General features: G+C 36.8%; 1 protein-coding gene across 10 annotated transcripts in view; it reads left to right on the top strand.

The window, feature by feature from the left end:
* Positions 1-21199, top strand: part of RIMBP2 (RIMS binding protein 2) — a 155454-nt gene that overhangs the window by 107941 nt on the left and 26314 nt on the right. For 8 of the 10 annotated variants that reach the window (XR_007159127.2, XM_048051117.2, XM_048051119.2 and 5 more), the window contains 9 exons: positions 1905-1925; positions 5259-5463; positions 10295-10446; positions 12874-12950; positions 14195-14304; positions 14764-15573; positions 18527-18678; positions 19072-19539; positions 20998-21147. Coding sequence is in view for 9 of the 10 variants with exons in the window: in XM_048051117.2 (XP_047907074.2) it covers positions 1905-1925; positions 5259-5463; positions 10295-10446; positions 12874-12950; positions 14195-14304; positions 14764-15573; positions 18527-18678; positions 19072-19539; positions 20998-21147 (2145 nt within the window). In the remaining variant the exon portion in view is untranslated. The remainder of the gene's footprint in view (positions 1-1904; positions 1926-5258; positions 5464-10294; positions 10447-12873; positions 12951-14194; positions 14305-14763; positions 15574-18526; positions 18679-19071; positions 19540-20997; positions 21148-21199) is intronic. The other 2 variants (XM_048051130.2, XM_048051128.2) reach the window with 1 other exon arrangement.

The following is a 21199-nucleotide window of genomic DNA, read 5'->3' as shown; positions in this document are numbered from 1 at the left end:
CTCTTCAAAGTTGTTATAGTCTGCTCAGTGGTTTGCCCAGACCATTTTTAAATATCTGTGGGAATGGAGATTTGACAGCCTCCACAGGCAACCTCTTTTGTTCTTTCAGTACCTTCAATATGAAGAATATTACTCTTGTATCCTGCCTGAATTTTCTCAGGATGCTACTCGTATTCATTGACTCTAATCCTATTGTTGTGTATCACCAGCATGGCCTTTCTTAGCATTTCCCAACTATGGTGCAGTGTGTTTTCAGAATTTGCCAGTGAACACTGAATTTAGTAAGTAAACGCTGTGAAATAAATTAATTTTTAGAGATGATTTGGGTGATTGGTTTTACTAATTTTTAAGGCATTAAATACCTGCATATACTGACTAAGGTTACATCGTCCAGAAAGACACATCAAAAAAACTTAGTATTTTCATTAACAACTGCTCATAGCAGTTGTGACTTTGGTATGGTGCATTTCCTGGAAATTCATCCTAATGAAAAATCTAGTATTTTAGTCTTCTGTGCCTAAGGATACAGAACTGATTGTTTCTTGCACAGAAATAACATGAAGAATAGGAGCGATTCTTACTCCCATTCAAAAAGCACGAGCTTTGCTGCCAGCTTTAGTTGGAAAAGGGCAAGTTTTGCAAAACCTCTTTGTCTTCAACTAGAATGAAATTTTTACAGTTTTTTAATTGTGACTCTTACAGTAATGGAAATTCTATAGGGGATACACACAGGTATAGTTAAATTATGTATGCAAACACAAAATATCAGATGAGAATTCCAATAAATTAAAATACTTAAGTGTCTTCCTGGTGCTTACAAAACCTTTTATTTCCTTCCCAGTCTGCTATATAGAAATGCAGGATGACCCACAATGTTGTATAAGATAGTACAAATGACAGTAACATACAGCAGAACTTAAAACTCCTGTAAAAAATTTTCCTACAGCAAAAAATTCCTTTCCAGATTTCCAAAACTAGGCTCAACAGATTCTTTGTTTTAAGTTACAATCATATGTTTTGATGCACATGGATAAGGTAAAGTGTCAGGAAATATAGTCACACAAGAAAGTAGCATGCTAACTGTATCCAGACCTCCTTTTGTTCATTTTTGTTCTTCACTTTTTTCACGCATAACAAATTTTCAATGATAACTACCAAACTAGATTTTCTGCCAGAGGAAGAAGTGTTAAATGCTTATTCTTAACATAATTTACATATCTAAAGAACACACAAGAACATAGATTGACTACAGCAAATGTGTTTATCTGTATTTCACTTAGAAATCTGTTTCTAGTATATAATTTCTGGACTTTTTTCCTTCAAATGGTAGTTGTTCTGTCTGTGTACTTACTGGAGATGAATTTATGAAGATGAACTTTCTGATGCATTGATAATCTCTTTTTAAAAAAAAAAGTTTATTTAAAGTTAATATTCCCACAGAAAGGGTTTACTCATATGCTTTCATTATTAACATATATATTAAATTTGTTTTACCTTTAAGAATATAAGATAATAATTTAGTGCCTGGTGGAAAACACAATTTACCCCTTAAGCTAAACAAAATTCCTATTTAGCTGATTTGTTTGCAAACTCTGATTTGCATAACTCCATCAAGGTTTCTTAAGCTTTTGTTTTTTGTTGCCTTAGGCCCATTAATTCTTAGCATTTGGTTTATTTACTCTGCTTTTTGCAATTCAAGATCAGCAGTGGTATTGATTTCTCAAACTTTCTATAGTGTGGTTTGTGTTAATGCATGTTTTTACACCTGTTAATTGTTCCAATGTATTTTGCTTTGAAATGTTAAAAAAAAAAAGTGTTCAAAACTGTTTTTATTTCTTTGTTTATTTCACATCTCTTTGTTTACTGTGTCTTGTTTGGAATTTATTGCTTTGCACTTCATCCAGAACACCCTGGACAGCATGCAGGTATTTTAGGGCATTATTCTCCATTCCCTGTCCTGAATCCTGCACTTTCCTTCAAAATAAGTATGAAAGTCCTGCCTAACCTTGCATGGCATGTGTGCTAAAACCATTGTTATGCAAGCATGCTTGGTATTGATTGGCCTGATACCAAATTGCCAAAAACAGATTTATTTATTTTTTTTACAAGAGATTACTCTTCAAATATGGCATGATTTAATGAAGAAACAAATACTGTTTCTGAAAGTGAACTTCTTACGAGCATGCCGACTAAGAATGGTTTGATAGTTTATTCAAGATTGTAGCTTTCAAACTGTGTGGATTTTATCTGAATTCAGATCATTTCATTGTTTATACAAAGACAGTTTTATGCCATATTTTCACCTTGGCTTGATTTACTGAGACACCTACTGAAAGCCATTGCTGCTACATAAACAGTTAAACTATGAAATAAACTACTAATCTGAATTCAAGCTGTCCACCTGGAAAGCTGCTCATCATCTTATCTGTCTCGTGTGAACAATATCTGTCTTGTCATAGATGAATTCTGCTTGATTTTATGTTTAAGAAGCTGTTTAGCACTGTGTATTTTATGAGAAACTTAAGTTCTCATAACTCAGTCCTAAGTGAAGTACATTCAGTATGGTCTGCAGTGAGGATGTCTTGTCATACAAGGACTGCTGTAGGTAGGTTCAGTAGTAGGGAGATCTGGTAGACTTGACACTTTTGCGCTACTGTTATTGAGACTGTCTGGGCAGTGCCGTAATACAGAATAAAAATTCAGTGCTTCTGAGAGTATAAGCACATGCTTCGTTTCATTGTGCAGTGATATATGTATGAGCACGTTGATTTTCTATAGGGAAGTCAGTCTGGCTAATTAACAATGAACCAAGCACCTCTCTGGAATCAGGAAACAAAGATGGATACAGGGATGCCTCCTGTTACTCCTGTACTATTGTGGATCTTACGGCAATTTTTCTTTTATACAGCACCAGCTTTGTGCTCACTTCTAACTCACAACCTTGATTAAAAAAATCAGTAAAGGCATTTTTCTTTCAGGCTTCATACTATCCTGAGAGGACAACTCTAGATAAAGATTCTAGATGATAAAAAGAAAAGTCAAAGAAGGCACATACTGAAATGCAAATAAGTTCTTAAATAATATTATTTTTTTTCAAAAATATGTTTTTAAGGCAGCCTTAGCATGGGGTCTGGATCGTGATATCTTTATTTTTTATCTTATGCTAAAGTTTCCATAACTTCATGCAGAAAGGTCAATATGTATTCTTAGAGAGCTGAATAGCTTGTCCTAAAACTTTCTGTTGGAAAGAGGGGGATCTAAAAACCCAAAGCATTTTATTGCTTTGTCTATTTAATGTTCTTTTAAAATTGTATGTAGATGTCTTATTTGTGCGACAAAGTGACAAGTAGCAAGGGCTCACATTTCAGGTGCTGAAAACCACAGTGAGAAGATAAAAGATAAAATCAAACAAAGCATTTAATATTTGTGTAAAAATCCCACAATTCCTCTCTCTGTTATTATATTCCATTTCATAATCAGTCAGATACACTGAGACTTCTTTAGCAAAACTAAATTAATTTGTGTTTTTATAAATACAAAGAAATTACATCCTCAAAATTCACTGTAGCTTTAAAAATGTATTTATTCCAAAAAAGGAACAAGCAAAAGCACAATAATTAGTGAGGAAATTTGGATTTGTATGTTCTTCTGGGGGACTATAAGGAGTGTTTTGTTTATCTTTAGTTGTGCTAAGATCCTTCTATTGGTGTTATGTAATATGCGTAGTTTTCTTCATATGTATTACATGCAGTTTTCCTCCTCATAGGAACTGAGAAAATTTTTCTCTTTCAAGAAAAAGAAACCTTAGCACAGTTGAATGAACCTAATTGATACCGAGCCTTCCTTTGTTAGCACAGCTGTTTAAATAGGCATGTATTATAAAGGGGGTTTTAATGAAGGAAAGTAATGTTTTTTCATCATGAAGCATCAGATTAGGATCTAACGCATGAGCTTTCCGTGTAAGGACCCTATTACTGCCTCTGAGCTGCTTCTGCTTGCAGTGTTTGGGTCACAGCACGTGAGCCATGAGTGCTCCCTTGGTCACAAACAGCAGCCTCTCTGGCACATTTCCAGAGTATGGACCAACTGCTTTCCCCTGTGTGAAAATCAGACCTCACAAGTGAATTTCTCAGGAGTTTTGCTAATTCTTCAGTCTTCTCAACAGGTGTTAATTAATGTGCTCTTTCCCAACCTTCTGGGCAATCTTGATTTCTGTTTGTACTCATCAAGAACACCTTATAGTGTATGCAAGCAGATATGCAGGCTGTTTATAGATGCAGATTGAAATTTAAATGCGTTATATTAAAATCATTAATATATTCTTAATTTAGCTGGTACGCTAAATGTTCTTTGGATAAAATGAAAGGTATTTTCATGTTTCACTGTCTTTGCTACTCTTAAATTTACTTTGAGTTAAAACTGTAGAAGAAATCCTGAATTCCCATGCCATTTGTAATTCTTTTCATCCAGGGAATCTTTCCTTTCAGTTACACCATCCATTTTTTTTCATGTGAAGATTTCTTAAACAGTATGTAGGCAAATTTTGCAAGTCATCACAGAAGCTTATCTTTTAAGTTCCATTTTGTTACTTCCTGATGCCTCAAAATTATAACAGAAATGTTTGCCCACAGTGACATTTTTATACTTCTCCCAAGCTTGCAAACAATCTTGTCTTGGCTGGTGTCTGAATTACTTCTGTGTGGTTTGGCACATACAGTGAGGCGCATTATTTTTGAAAGGGAATTCAGCCAGTAGCTAGTCCCACATTCTGCATGATCCAATGTTTTTTGCTGTTCTTGTTGGTTTCTAATATATTAAAGTTTATCTAGCGATTCAGAATTCTTCAACTTAATAGTTGAGGATGGGCAAACCTCAGAAAAATACCTGGGTTTTAGAAAACATTGGAAAAGTATACAAAAGTGACATTCAGATATGTGTAGATGTCACAAAGGCATACGTTCTGTTTGCAGGTGTTCTTGGTAGTGATGTTCTTAGCACTGCCAAAAAATATGATGAGGAATTTCCACTTTGGGAACAGGGGATGAGAAGAATACTTACCTCAATATTGAAGAGTTACTAAAAGGTTTTGTTCTAAATATGAGTGAGAACTTAGGGGGACAAAAACTGGGGGCAACAAAAAACAATCAGTGGGTACTTTTATCCCAAATAGTTTGCCTATCCTACTTTTGGAAAATCAAATCCTGTCATAACTTGCTGTGATCTCAGTCAAATGTCTGTGTTATGTCTTGCTTGTGCAGGCCAAGGTCCGAGAGCTAGAGGAAAAATGCCGGACACAAAGTGAACAATTTAACCTCCTGTCCAGAGAGCTGGAGAAGTTTCGGCAGCAAGCAGGGAAGATTGATCTCCTGAGCAGTAACGCAGTAGCATCCTCAGATATTCCTGGTTCTCCCAGTAAATCTCTATCCCAGTTAATGAATGGAATAGCCACTTCTATAGGCAAAGGTAAGAATGTGCATTCTGTTTCATAGAATCATAGAATCACTTAGGCTGGAAAAGACCTCTAAGATCATCTGGTGTCTGATGGGTCCTGTAGGTTTTAAGAAGCAACTCAATGATGTAAATAGAGTTTGATTATATAAATGGAAAACAAAATTTGGTCGTGATCCTGTTTTGAGACTAGTTTAAATTTCAGAGTATTTCTTAGACCTTCACTGAGATTGTTCTGGATTTATTCAGGTACTACTGGGAGCAGAATTCTCTCTACTCATTGTTAGGTGTAGCAGTAAGAAACCTGTTCAATGCTAAAATGATGTATTCCTTATGTAAATATCTACTTCTGTTGAAAGTGGAGAGACTGTCAGTATATAAAGGCTTTGTTGGAAAATCTTTCTAGTTTCAGGGGCAGGAGTTGGTCTGCTATCTTGTTGAAGTAACAATTCACAGGGAAAGAAAAAACAGACACAGTGCATTACCCATTACATTAAAAAAACTTGTAGATAGAGCTGGGCAGAAAATGGTAAAACTAAATGGAATATTTTTACAAACATGAAAATGTTTTTGGTTTAGTTGCATTTTTTCAGCAGAAAGTAGAGACTTCTCCATAAAAATCTGAAATTAAAATATAAAATAAATTTTTGACAAAAGCAAACACTGTCCATATAAACACAAATTCTGCCGCAAAGTGGTTTTGGTTGAAAAGGAGTTTCATGGGATGTATTTTAACACACCTGAATAGGAATAATACCTGTAGTTGTTTACTAAACTGTGCAAATGTGTTTTAAATTTTAACCATGTTTAAATTGGTATTTGAACACTTAAATGCTGGGTATTTCAGAAACTGAGAAGTTACACCATTGTTGATATGTTTTAAAATAAATGGAGAATGTAAAGTTAAAAAAAAAAAATCTGTATTGGTGTTTTTATGCATAAAGTACCTAGTATGCTCAGCTCAGTGTGTGTTTTGACAGGCTCTGTGTTGAATTTTCACCAGCTCATCATTGCCTGTTGCCAGAGGCAACTGCTCCTCCAGACCACACATCTTTGTTAACAATTCATTATTCATAAAATGTTTCAAGGCAAGAAGTTACCTGAGGACACTTGAAAGGAACTTGCATGTAAATTACGTTAGGTTGTGTATAAGTATGTTGTTATCAAGGCTGAGAAGTGTGCTCACAAGCATGTGATACTTAGCTTAGTATCACCCATGATAGAATAATTTTTACTACTTGTTCTACAAAGAAACACTTGTAGTTTCCTGTTATAATTTCCATAGCTTACAAATTCCCCTGAAATTGTTTTAGGATAAATATAAAGAGGAAGTAGACAAACCAAATAGACTGTATATATTTATTTATTTATTTATTTTATTTAATCTTTCTAAGCTTCTAGAAAAATTGTGAGGTGTAGGGCCTAGAAATCACAAATAATTTCCATATCACTATAGATGAGCAGTTATTTTTGGTGAAGGGTGCTACACTCAGTGCGAAACCAAGTCAGAAGAAACCAAGGTGACATCCTTCTTTTATTTTGCTTCAGTGACTCTGTACTTTATATGGCTTAGTTTTTTAAAACACAAAATTATAGCTGTTTGCAGTCTCACCCACTGTGGTGTATATATAAGCTTAAAAGCTGCAAATCTTACCTAAGTGGATATTAAAGTGCATTAAATAGAGAATTCACAAGACATTACCTGATGGCTGTAAGAATTTAGCAGAAATTTCCTTAATAACAACAGGATTAGCTCTTCATGTCCCTACGGGTAGGATTTTCAAAGCAAGACATATTTTTAAAGGAAAGGTAATTAAGTATTGAAATGTCCTTTAGGCAGCTTGTGAAGGTCCAGTCTTTATCTCTGGAGTTGATCTAAATAGTCCCCAGTCCTCAAATAAAAATCAACAAAATATTCTGAGGTCCTGACTCAAACTTAACACACTATGTAGTATTTATTCTATAACTGCTAATAGAAACAGCTTTTAATAAAACCTTCAAAACAAAATAAACAAAAATCCTGCAAAAAAAATCTGGACTGGAAACACAGGGAACACAGCTAGGTCTGTACTGAAGTCATTTAAAGGCCTTGCTCTCAAAGCCTTTTTTCGTAACCTATTGATTTTTATACTACTTAGAATTCAGGGCCTGCAGCACTGAAGTATAAACATCAGAAGTCCTTGGACAATATTCATTCTCAGTATGAATGCAATGATAACAATAAAATAATGTTTAAGCAAGTGGGTAGGATGTCTAATTATTGAAATCAACTATTTCAGAATAATGATGGTAATGCTAAAGCAAGTTCTTCAAACCAGAAGTGTAATTATTTTTATTATGTGTGAGGAAAAAAGAACACGAGGAAACACAAGGACAGCTTTCAAAGCAAAGCAAATGACGGAAATGAGATCAGTTTATGACCAGCTGCTTTGCCTTAATTGATGATTTTTGAATGTATCAGGAAATGAAATAAACCTAGCCAGAATAGATTAGAACATAAAAAGTTCACTCTAAGCATATAATAATGTCACAACCCAATACAGAAACCTTCAAGATTTATTATTCATCAGATAAAGGGTGCATTTAAATGGCCTGTCTAGATAATTTAGGTAGTCCATAATGAATCAGCAGTCCCATAAATAAAATGGAGGAGCTAATTGTACTTCAGCTATGGTCAGTTTCAGTTCTGCCCGAGACATTTAAATTAAGTTTGGAGTTCTTCTTTGCCTCTTTCCTTGGAAGGGTGTTCAGATTTCCTTGACAGGTTGTTGCTAGTCATGGCCATTTTGATGGTATATGGATTTTACAAGACTTCACACACACACACACACACAAAAAAAAAAAAAAGCATGTGGCTTTTTAATTCTCCTAGTATTTAGAGGTAAAAGAGACATTTCTAGAAGCTTCTGCATGTTCTTATGAACTGATACTTTGTTTTTTTTTTAACTGTTAGTTTTATCCACAGTGCAAATATAAAGGCAAAGATGTATTTTTAATTGGTTTCCAGTGAGAGAACAAATTTTAAAAGTCTTAATTGGTCTCATTCCTCCATATTCATACTGTTGTTCAAGCCCAGACATATCAGTGAATTGCCTTGGCTGAAGAAAATCATCCTAGCAAAGCAAGGGCTAGATTTTCTAAGAATCTCTCTCCACACTTTGTATGTAGTGCAACGAATTTAGTAACATAGCCTGAAAAATCCAGGAGGTATGAGACCAAACAGCAGTTTCCTTTGAATGAATAATCACAGTTGGAGCAATTATTTACAGGCTTGGCGCTGACAGGCTGATATGGCAAGCACATTAACAGCAAACAGAAGGAGCTAAATTGGCTAAAGGTTTCTTAACAGGGATGACTTTTCTGTTATATATGTGAGAAAGGTTCCAAGAACAAAATATGCACCCTTTACCAGCCTGGGGACTTCTGCAAGCAGGGCTCATTGTAATAAATCTTTTGTATGGTGACTGGTACCTTTCCCTGTTGTCAGTGCGCTTAAGCTGTCTTGCGGTAAATTACACTGATGCAGCAAAAAATTAATCATTTTGGACTAAGGAGCACACCAGAAAAAAAACTCTGATGTTATGTTTTGGAGGTTATTCTCTTCTGCAAAATTAATGAAGAAGTTCCAGTGTTAATTGCAGGTGACATATGTCTAGGAAGTTTGCAATTCAGTAGCCAAACTTTGCTGTCCAGACATGTGGCAGAACTGGATAGAAAATACCAGACCTGCATGTATCTATGGTCTGAAAAATTAAAGCATAGACTTGTTATGTTAATGAGAAAAAGTGAAGAGGAGAGAAGACACCCTGGATATCTGATTGTGTCAGCAATGCCCTAGACTTTGCTATAACTTCTGCTGATGCTGCAGGTGTAATTATGCTCAGTTTACAATTTCCTGCTTCTTTTCATGTGGTTTGGGGACTAACCTAATAGTGAAGGAGGAAAGCTGTGAAAGTATTTTATATTTCACCTTTTTAGGCTCTCTTGCAACCTTAATGAAGTTGTTCTTTTTACATACGTCTCCTCACCACTAGGCCTGGTTTTCACTTTAGACAATAGGAGATCAGTGTGTTCAGCCTCTTGTAAGCCTTCCTCCTTAGGTCCTTTAAATGTGCAGTATATATTGTCTTTATTTATAAGTGCGTTTAAAAAGCACTATATATATATATATATTTCAAAAAGTATTTGGAGATTTTTTTCTTTTTCATAGTTTCTCTTTAAAAAAAAACAGTGATGGCAATATGATCAAATTGTGTGTTTTAGTACTGGTGTTAATGAGGTGCTCATAAGAAATATGCAACAGGTATTCTTGGAACTTATTGGCCCTGCAACATGCCAAAATACTTCCCTTCATTTCAAAATGAATATCCTGCCAACCAAATGACTTACATGTCAGTCACTTTCTTTGAAGATAATTGCACAACTTGATTTTACTTTCCAGCATATGAGAGAGTCACCAAAAGAAATAGAGGGGTTCCAACAGTAGCTTTCTAGTCCTGGGCATGTTCAACAACATGGCAAATTACTTTTCCAAAGATATCAAGGTGCTCAGAACAAAAGTAGAATTCTTTGCATTATGGAAAACTTTAACTTTTTTTTTTTTTTGAATTAGAATAGCCTCACTATCTACATGATGCTCCACTACATACTGTTGACTTACGTGATCTGTCAAAAGGCTGTGAAGCAGTAGACTTAGCTACTTTTCTTGTCTTCACTCTACCTACCTTAGTCTTTTTCTAGAAAGATTTCTAAAAGGAGGAGAAAATAACTCTCTTCTTGTTATTAGTTGGACATGTTTCTCTTGAAAGCAATTATTTATTCTTTTATGTGTTTTCTTCACTGCCAGGTCATGAAAGTCCTTCTGGAAGTCGTTGTGTGATTTCAGAATTTATACGACCTCTTCAGATATCTGGAGACAAACCAGAACAATTGTCTGTCAAACCTACATTCCTGTCCAAGTCAAGATCTGGTACCCCAAGATGCAGATTTGATTCAGACGTAAGTCTTTTGAAGTTTGTTGCCGGAAATGTGTGTTATGGGGCCAGGATCTCTTCTCCAGGGACTGATGCAGGATCATCCAACTACTTTGAAAAAGACAAGAATATTCTCATTGTCTGAGACAAATTGTGAATGTGACCAGTGGGAATGTCACTGAAATTTTCAAAGTCTTAGTTGATATGCTAGTTACATGGTACGACAAATGCATGTGTGAGACCCTCAGGCTTCTATGAAAACCTTATCCTTTGATGATGCATTCAGAGTTCTGCATTACTTGTGTGCTTAAAAGGTGCAAGTCAGTACTTCTGTCTGTGTCTGTTTTGGTGTATGTCTGTTACACAGGTTTATTATTATTATTGTATCTACCAAAATGTGTGACTTTGATACAGCCTTGGTAAGTGGAAGAGCAATTCTGACCAGTGCCCTGTCAAGGCAAGTATGCTTTAGGCTTGAGAAGTGGCTCATTCTACAGTACTTGTTCTTTGCCTGGTTATCATGATGTGTTACTCTTCTCACCACAACTAGACTCATACCACCTGCTAGAAGCAGTTTCTAAACACTCTTCTAAACTAATTTTGAGCATTTACTCTAAGTTCTTACACCATTCAACTTTTCAACTTGTATTTAATTGTACTTTTGAGAGGTTCTTCTTAAAAAGGTTTTCTGGTTTGTAGTAGAATTCTTGTAGAAAGCCAGTGGGAACCTCCTAAGAACTTTACAAAGACAATGTGACAAGTTGATTGTTGATATTTAGGGCAAATTTTAAATATAAAGAGGTATAGGACACATTTTGAAAGCTTTATAGAAAGGTATAATATTTCATATTAAATATTATATGCCTGTTAAATTAAATATTATATGCCCGTTTTATGTGGGCAAACAGACATGAAGAAATGATCTTTACTTTGTACCCCTCAGCTTACAGTCCTGACTCCCGTTTTAATCTTTATAGAAGTAAACAAATTGAAACTGTGTGCATATTCTCTACTATGTTCATTGCTACTGAACCTCTGAAAATTGATAAAATCCAAATGTTTTTAAATGGATCGCAAGACAGAGTATGGTGTAGGATATTCAACAACATACTATATTTTTGTACAGTAGAAATTCCATGGATGTTACTATGGATTATCCACAAATAAATATATTATGTGTCCTTACCACCATGAAATGTGGAACATTCACTGCTTTTTGTAGAGGCCACAGAAAAAGCAGCCCAAAGTAGTCAAACAAGAAACAGCAGCTTAGCAACGAGATTTAGGGAAGCAGAACTAACAGCAAGGAACAGAAGACGTGCATGTCAAATTTAATTCATTTTTTCTATTATTTTTGAGTTATCTCTCACTAAGAATGTCAAGCCCTCTTTTGCAGAATTGTTCATTGTGTGCCCTCTTGAGTGTAATTATGTGATATATACTTACATTATGCAAGCACACAGAAATTAAGTTCCTTTTTTTTTTTTTTAAGAGGTATTCAGACCCAAAGGAGAGTGTGTTAATAAAATCATAAGGAAATGTGGATGAAAAGCTTGGCATGAGCTGACAGTGCATGCTTGCAGCCCAGAAGGCCAACTGCATCCTGGGCTGCATCAACAGAGGAGTGGCCCGCAGGTTGAGGGAGGTGATTGTCCAGCAGGTCGAGGGAAGGTGGTTTCAGTTAATAGAAAGTGTGGAATTCAACAGTTGCTGCTGCTGTGGATTGGGTTGGGTTGGATTGGATTGGATTGGATTGGATTGGATTGGAAAGGGGGGTATATTTTATGTGATATTCATTGTTTCCAGCTGTGTGGAAACTGACACTTGCACCAGCTCAAAAACTCATCATTTGTCTTGAGTATTTAGCTACTAGTATCATGGTGCTATGGTAGTTTTCTAATTAAAATAGTAGAATAACATTTTAGGTTGTCTGTGTAATTACATAGCTGTATTATGAAACACTAGACATATCACCTACAATAGGTCACTCTGGAGTAACTGAGTTTGTTGTATTGTAATGAAGACTTTACTAAAAGCTTTGTCAGGAGGGTGAGATGGTCAGAGGCTAGTATGGTTAAGTAACTTCAGTCAGCAACATGAAAGTGAGTGGACATGACATCTCCTTCACACATCTCCACTTACCAAATGACAAAGAACCAATCCACATTTGGGTTGATTTTGCAAGCTTTTGAGGAAAATCAACATTCAGACTCAGACACATCATCTGCATCTTTAGAATATATCACGAAATAACTCAATTTCTATGCCATGTTAGAATCTGCATTGCAATTCCTTCATAGCCTAAGACCTACTATGCAAAAGTGCCCAATTCTGTTCCATATCAGAATTTTTTTTTTAATGTTGCACATTCTCTGTCAGATTTATATTGTCTGACAGAAAAATGGTGTATGCATCTTTTAGAAATCTTTGTCTTTTTTTTTTTTCTCTACAGATGGATAATGATCAGAATTCCAATACCTCAAAGCAGAGATATTCTGGGAAAGTCCATCTTTGTATTGCCCGTTATAGGTAACAAAACCAGCTCATTGCACATATGATACATATTTGTAATATTCAACATGGTTTTGTTTTGCTTTTGGCAGGTAGGTTAACAGAGCTATGTCCCTGCTTCCTTTGGGCTGTGAGTCTACTTCTACAGCATATGGGAGGGAGCCCTGTGCCTTTCAGCAGGCAAAGATGTTTGTCTGTTAGATTTAGACAAACTAGGCTTTTCAGGGGATATAGCCCAAAGCTGGCAGGTAATAAATAATTGGTCAACTGAATTCCTTAGTATTTGATGTTCACTTGCTTCTGATACCAAAAGACTACAAAAGCAGAAAACAATTATTTTCACTGTAAACCAAGCCTGAGACTACTGTAGAGAGCAGACCCCTTTCCTGTTTGCCAAGGCTGCAAAATCCTGCCATTTCCATGCACTTTAATTCTCAGAAACTGCAGTTATCCTTGGGAGCATTTGCATCCTGAGGATAACTGTATCACTGCATCTACTGTCATAAGCAAGTCTGCTGTCTTATAGTTTTATATTTCAAACTGATTTTAAACAGATTATAATATTTATTCAAGATTACTAGAATGATTATAACATGTGGATGCTCTCATAAGCACTAATACACTGCTTGTGCCAAATGACATATCAGTCTCCTGGCCAGCCCTGTTTTCTACAACACCTTACAGCAAAGAATGATTATCTGCCTGTAGTTAACTCACAAACTGCATTCATGCTCCAAGATTAATATGGATTTAAACACTTATAACTAGTTTTGTCTATGAGTAGCTTGCTTTAGCTGTAGCTTACTGTTTTTGTCTCTATTTAATTTGTCTCTGTTGAAGTTTAATAACTTGTGTAAAAGACTGTCATATAAAACAGAAGATGGGGACTGGAAGAGATGTCCCAAGTGAGATCTCCTTAATTCTTTTTTTTTTTTTTTTTTTAAATAAAGATTTAGGCCAGAGTATTCAAAGAGATCTAAGTGAAAAATCTGTGTGTAAATTCTCTGGAAAAGGATGTGGTTTTAAGTGTATAGTGTTTAAGCGAATATGTTGTGTTTCATGGCAGTCTGTTAGCAATACAGTTCACAGAGGCAATACAACAAACTCACCCATTCAAAATATGTTTCAGAAGGTAATCAAAAACAATAAACCGAATTATCATCTAATGCACCCTTAGAAGTGTACACCTTCTTCTGATTAGTGTGCAAGTATGTGGTGGTTGTAAGTGAACACGCATATTTTCCATCTGTACTCCTTTGCAGTTACAACCCTTTCGATGGACCGAATGAAAATCCAGAAGCAGAGCTCCCCCTTACGGCAGGAAAGTACCTTTATGTGTATGGAGATATGGATGAAGATGGCTTTTATGAAGGTTTGTTGTTTTTCGTGGTTTTTTTTTTTTTAAATCTGTAAATTCATGCTAATCAATGCAGATTCAAATCAGTGTTAAACACACTCCGTGTGCTTTCCTTCATCTACTACAAAATCAGTTGCTAAAATTACTGCTATCGTCATTGTGTTAATTAACAGAGTTTCTGGACTGGCAAAGCCACTCCTTGCAGGCATAGCTAATTATAAGATACTTTATATTGTCAGCTTTTCCTACTTGCAAGATAAGATTTAAGGTGACAAGAAAAATTACTGCAAGTTCTGTGTTTTTTTTGTTTTTGTTTTGTTTTTTTTTCTACACTGAACCCTTATTTTCTCTAACTGAATGCTGTTTATGTATAGTTTTCATCTATATCGTCTTCCTTATCTATTTATTGCAAGGTATTAACATGCAGGAGGAATGCACTTCAAGGACTTTAATGACATTATTCTCTCTCACCAGGGGAACTCCTAGATGGACAGAGAGGACTAGTCCCTTCAAATTTTGTGGATTTTGTTCAAGACACTGAGACCCGTTTATCAAGCACGTTGAGCAGTGAACAAGATCAGAATTTTATCAACCATTCGGGTTCTACTTTAGAAGGAGATATCCTAGAGATAAGTCCACCAAGTCACATAGACTCTAGCATAATCAGCAATGGCGCAGGGACTCTGGATGTGAACATCGACGAAATTGGAGAAGACATTGTGCCTTATCCTAGAAAAATCACCCTTATTAAACAACTAGCCAAAAGTGTCATTGTGGGCTGGGAGCCACCGGTAGTGCCACCCGGATGGGGAACCGTTAGCAGCTATAATGTTCTGGTTGACAAAGAAATACGGATGAACATAGCCTTGGGAAGCAGAACGAAAGCTCTTATAGAAAAGCTTAACATTTCTACTTGTACATACCGAATATCAATTCAGAGTATTACAAACAAGGGTAACTCGGATGAACTGCAGTGCAGTTTGTTAGTTGGGAAGGACGTAATTGTAGCCCCCTCTAATCTTAAAGTGGACAACATAACCCAGATTTCTGCTGAGCTCTCCTGGCTCCCTACAAATAGTAATTACAGCCATGTCATATTTCTTAATGAAGAAGAATTTGACATTGTCAAGGCTGCTAGCTACAAGTACCATTTTTTTAATTTGAAACCCAATATGGCCTACAAGGTGAAGGTCATGGCAAAGCCCCATCAGATGCCCTGGCAGCTTCCCCTAGAACAACGAGAAAAAAAGGAAGCCTTTGTGGAATTTTCTACATTGCCAGCAGGTTTGATATTTTTTTCCTACCCCAAAACTCTGCAGTTAAGTTTCTCTGAAAAATTCTAAGTAAATTAACCTAACCTTTAGCTTTATGCTGTAATCCCTGTCACACTCATGGGAAGACTGCGGATTATTAGATTGCTTTATGGTATCTATAATTAATTCCTCTCCTGCTTTATTCTATTCTTGGTTCCTGGGTACATTCTGGAGAGATAAACTAGGGAAAGACATGTTTATCTTAATTACAGATCACATGCTAAGATGTGTTTTTATCAGAATAATCTCAATTTGTTTTTAATTAGTCTAGTTATACTAGTTCTGGTAATTATTTATTTTTGTTGGTGTGGATAGTGCTGGAAAGAAACAGTTATTACTTCTAGAATATTATTTGTATGTTGTTTGTGTGTCTGAATGCACTTTTTACAGGGACGACCCAACTCCCTTCTGTAATGAAAAGCATTATAGATAGCGTAGAGGATTATGCAGTGATTTAAGGGGATTCAAATATCTTTTGTTTGCGTGGTTGTGATCAGAAGTATAATATGAATTTTTAAAGGTAACAAATTAGTCATGTTTTGGAAAGAAAGGGATTTTTTTCCCCCAACTTGCTTTTACATTAGAGATGTTGGTAAGTGTTATGAGTCTTTTCCCAGTATTTAAGAACAGTGATGTAGCATTGAAAACTAGAGCTGAAATAATGTAGTACATTTAAAGGGTAATGTCATAATTTTGGGGATGTATTGCAATACCTGAAAATTTTGGACATCTCTTCTTATAGATTCATCTAATCAAGGACAAGTAGAAGCCTCCTTATATATAGTTAGACTTTCAGAGCACTGAATGCCTCTGAAGCAGGGACAGTAAAGCACAAGTGATTTTTGGCCAGTAAAATTCCAATAACATGTATTGTGCAATGGGTTAATTGACTTTGCTGGGATTGATTCCAGCAAAGGGGGATGAATTAGTTCTGGTCTCTTCCTTGGCGTGCGAGACTTATGTGTAAGGAGACATGCAAGACGGTTGAATTGAGAGAGGGAATTAAGCTTGTATGTCTACTGCTTTTGATGCTGTTGATTTATAGGTTCAGTAAAAATGTCCTCAGTTAAGGCATTTACTATTTTGTTTTAAATCATTTCAGTGGGTTAAGTGGTGGTGCTATTGTAGCATTTGCTAGTAGGAGGGCATTTTAAACTTTGTATATGTTCTGCAGGAGCTGGGAGATACTGTCTAGATGGTGGCTTAAATTTATTAAATATCTCACCTTCTTTGTTATTTGGGAAAAGCCTTTTGAGTGAGGTTTTTTCAGGACAACTACTTAACATGCTGCATCACCCTCTAGTTGCTAAAGCATGATAAAGCAACAATGAATTGTTCTCTGTTGAGAAGCATTACAGTTTATTAAACCAATCTCTGTTACAGCCTACAAAAGTAGAGATAGACTCCCTGGAGATTGATTTTTTTTTTTTTTTTTTTGGGGGGGGGGGGTGAGAGGGCAAGAGAGAGAGAAAAGGGAGGAAGGTGCCTTCTCCTGCAGGAGCAGATGAACATCATTGTCAGAGACAAGATCCTGGACTAAATCAGATGCATTCTTTCCTGTAAACTGAGGAACTCTGCTGTATCGGGCATGCTGGCTGTCAATAAAATAGGGAAGATGAAATTGAAACCTAAATTAAAATCTACATCTTGGGAAAGAATAGTATTAGATCAGTTTACGTGCTTTGGCCTTGCTAGTTAAAAATACACTGTAAGTGCAACTAATGGTACAGGCAAAAAAATTGTGCTCTGCCTGTAGTGTCCTGAATATGACCAGAATTGTATTTCCATGCAAATCCTTGTGAAAGGATTTGGATCCATGGTAAAGGATGAAGCTCAGTGACAAAAAACTACTGAAATGCACTGATGGTTTTATCTAGAAGCTGAGTCTTGTTTGATATTAATGCTTGTGTCATGATCTGTATGGTAGCAATGAATGCACACAGTTATAATATTTGTAGCTTTCTCTCTCAGTAAATGAACAAAAATTGGCGGTGCTTAGTTCAGTGGCAAAAGCAAACTCACAGCATCTAAGGTTTATCATCTCCCAGCTATTACCCAGAGATAGCTGCAGCTGAAACCCGCTTCTGAAATGTTTTAGCATGAAACACTTCTCAGTGTTTGACTGTTAAATTAACAGAACAGGATGCCTGAAATATTCATGAACTAATAATCTCTGTGATGTTTTTACTTTGGTTTCTGTCCAAAGTAGAGCTATTTATAGTAGGTTAATAATGCCTTTTAATTAAGGATGTACTTGGTGTGCTATTACCCTAACGTACTGTAAATGCCTTAAAAGGTTAGCAGGCGTGTTTTTTTTTCAGTGCAAAGGAGTCTTTTAGTCCAGTTGCCCATTACACTGACATGCTGCTGATTGAAAAGGTTACGGTTCTGGCTCACAGTCCACAGCGCACCTTAGTGTCAAAGTGTTTTCTGACCTGCAAATCTTGGCTTGGAGTCACTGATGGTCATGAGACAGAATTTAAAAGTGATTTCTGAGTATGCCATGTGCATTCAGTGCAAAGATATATTCCAGAGTCACTTGCTGTCACTTGCAGCAGTTTTTCATTAACAGAGCCACTCCTGGGCACTTTTCTCCCCACGTTTTTCTGTTCACATCTTCTGCGTTCAGAGTAAGTAGTAGTTATGCGGTCTGAAGGGATAAAAATTGGTTCTGAGCAAGGTGCAAGTACAGACTGTCTTGCAAATATAGCTTAGTTAATGGCTGTAGGCTGAGGGTCAGTTTATAGCTCCATGACCTGCTGAGTGTATGCTTCTGTTTCTACACTGTAACTGCAGTAAGAATATTTTGTCTTCTTGAAAAAATAAGTGCTTTGAGATCAGTAGTTTCCAACTCACAAGTATTAGCAGCTGATGTACAAACTCTGATCTAATGCTCAAAGGTGACCAGTCTTGCCTGTCTTTAGGTCCCCCAGCTCCACCTCAAGATGTTACTGTCCGGGCCGGGTCCACTCCAGCGACCGTACAGGTGTCCTGGAAACCACCACCTTTGACAGCAACAGGGACCTCCCATGGTGCCAATGTCACAGGCTATGGTGTTTATGTGAAAGGTCAACGGGTGAGTTCTCCTTCCAGTGTTACAGGTACCATCTACGTAAGGTGAATTTCCACTGACAGGTAAAGGCAGCAATAAATGTGTGATGGCACTTGGATGTGTGCAGGGCTTTCCTGGATTTCAGCAGAACCTGTTCTTTTGTTTGTGCTTAACTTGATCATTAGCTCCCTTTCTATACACACTTCAGCTTTTGAACAAATGAGTTGAAAGGATTAAAGACAACTGGTGCTAATTTGTGTGGAGCCCTAATGTGAGCTCTCAAAGCTCATTCTGTATTGGCAATAATTCACTCCATGTTAAGACCTTGAAGGCTGTACTTCAGTGTCATTGAAGGGAGTGATGAGGGGAGGGAAATAGATGTCTTCATGCTAGTAAGTTGCTTGTTTGTGTACCCAGGTGGCGGAAGTGATCTTTCCAACAGCAGAGAACACACTGGTGGAGCTAATGAGACTAAGAAATCTGGAAGCAAAAGAAGTTACTGTTCGAACACTCTCTGCACAAGGGGAATCAGTGGACTCTACTGTTGCTGCCATTCCATCTGACCTACTGGTGCCTCCAACCCCTCACCCCAGAACTGCTCCCAAATCTAAGCCATTAGCAAGTGCCGGAGCCCCAGAAACCAAAGAAGAACATTTAGGTCCACATTTAAAAATGGATGAGTCATGGGAGCAGACTCGTTCGGCATCCCCTGTTCATGGGCACACACTTGAGCCACCTGTCCCTAACTTTCACAGCCCTCTTCAGGGGAGGAGGTCTCCATCACCTAACCGAATACTCCCTCAACCTCAAGGCACACCTGTCCCAAATACTGTTGCAAAAGCCATGGCAAGAGAAGCTGCACAACGAGTTGCAGAGAGCAATAGGGTAAAGGCAAACTTTTTCTTGCTGCTTTTAGGGATTGCTTTATTCATTGTAGCACTTACCATCAAAAAACTTTGTAGTATATGCCTGACTGAGCAGCTAATAAATTCCCAAACACTGAAGATCAGTGGTTTGAGAAGAAGCAGTGTGATAAAATTCTGTGGCATCTTTCACAAATATGCTCATAACTATAAAGAGCACTGATCGACCTTTGATCACTAGAAATGTTGTTTTCAGAAAATGCAGAGCCTTACTTCTGAAAAAAAGAAAAAAAAAAAAAAGAAAAGGCCCCTGGGCAGTTACTTTCTCATCACAAGCTGCTCATAACTGCTAGTTACTTGCTTCAGGATCTGGTGTCAGTTTTCATATATTCTCTTTGTCCTTCATTTGTCAGTCATGAGCTGTTATATGGAGTCTTTGGTCTCCCATTGTACCTCCAAAATAATTCCATTTACTTTGATATTTATGCATGTCTTAACAACCCGCCAGTATTGACTATCTCTGTTTCAGAACAGAATTGAGCCAGCAGGTGATGATACCAGTTTTGAGAAGCTAGATAATTCTGGGTCAATAAGCTCTGTGTGTATTTCTCCCCTTTCTTTATAAGGAAAGCAAACTGGGATAAATGTAATGGAGTAAAGACAATTAGTTTCTTTGGCACTCAAATGAAAGTTGATATAACAAACATAGAGAAAGAGAACTGAAATGCTTTTTCTGTTTTTGAAAGTTGCTGACATAGCATATGCTCTGAACCATGCTTATTTACATTAACTTTATTGATGCTCGAAATGTTCAGAGATCTGGACAGAAGTTTACAGATGGATTCACTCTACCTTAAATCAAATTCCGCCAGTGATATTTGTCATGTTTGGTCTCCGGTAGTAGCAATTCTCCCTTTGCAGTAGGCTGCTGAGTGTCCTCTCCCTGACATCTGTCCAGCCTGTTAAATGGCACAGTCAGGAGGCCTTGTCATGGGAGTAGGCAGCAGCATTCAATAGCTGAGGGGTAAGAGTCACCTGTGAGCAGAGGAAGAGCATAAAGTCTCATTCTATAGCTTTTTTTTTTTTTTTTTTTTTTTTTTTTTGTACTGAGGTCAAAAATGCTGAAATGAGTGGCTAGGTCTTCTGCTAGTCCTCTGCCATGGGGGAAACTAATGTCTTCTTTAGCAGCCTCTGACTGTAGAATGCTGAGAATTTTAAGATAACAGTGGTAGAGGGAAGAAAGCTAGCAGCTGAGTTAATGGTCACATGAAAACGTATAATTCCTTGAGTGAGAGTGATACTACAACCAAAAAACTCCTGCAGACTCCTAAAAGGTTAGAGTCAGGAAAACTAACATTGTTGTAAACCACAAGTATATTTAAATGTTGTGTTCTTGAATACTCATGTCTTATATTTACCATTTCTCCATTGGTTGCAGGATCAAGTCTTCACAATTTTCCATTTTTTGTTGCTTTGATAGATGGAGAGAAGAAGTGTTTTTAGTGAAAGGAGCAATGCAGCCCAGTATGCTAACTCAGATGATGAGGAAGATGGCTATGATTCTCCTAATGTCAAAAGGAGGGGGGCTTCAGTTGATGATTTTCTGAAAGGGTCAGAACTTGGAAAGCAAGTAAGTAGCCTGCCATTTTTCTTGTGTCAGTTGTCTGGTATGAAACAAGTAT

The sequence above is a fragment of the Anser cygnoides genome, chromosome 17 (assembly GCF_040182565.1).
Source record: "Anser cygnoides isolate HZ-2024a breed goose chromosome 17, Taihu_goose_T2T_genome, whole genome shotgun sequence".
In the NCBI taxonomy this organism is placed as follows: domain Eukaryota; kingdom Metazoa; phylum Chordata; class Aves; order Anseriformes; family Anatidae; genus Anser; species Anser cygnoides.
Note: the sequence above shows the minus strand (reverse complement) of the source record. Positions and strands in the feature narration are given on the sequence as shown.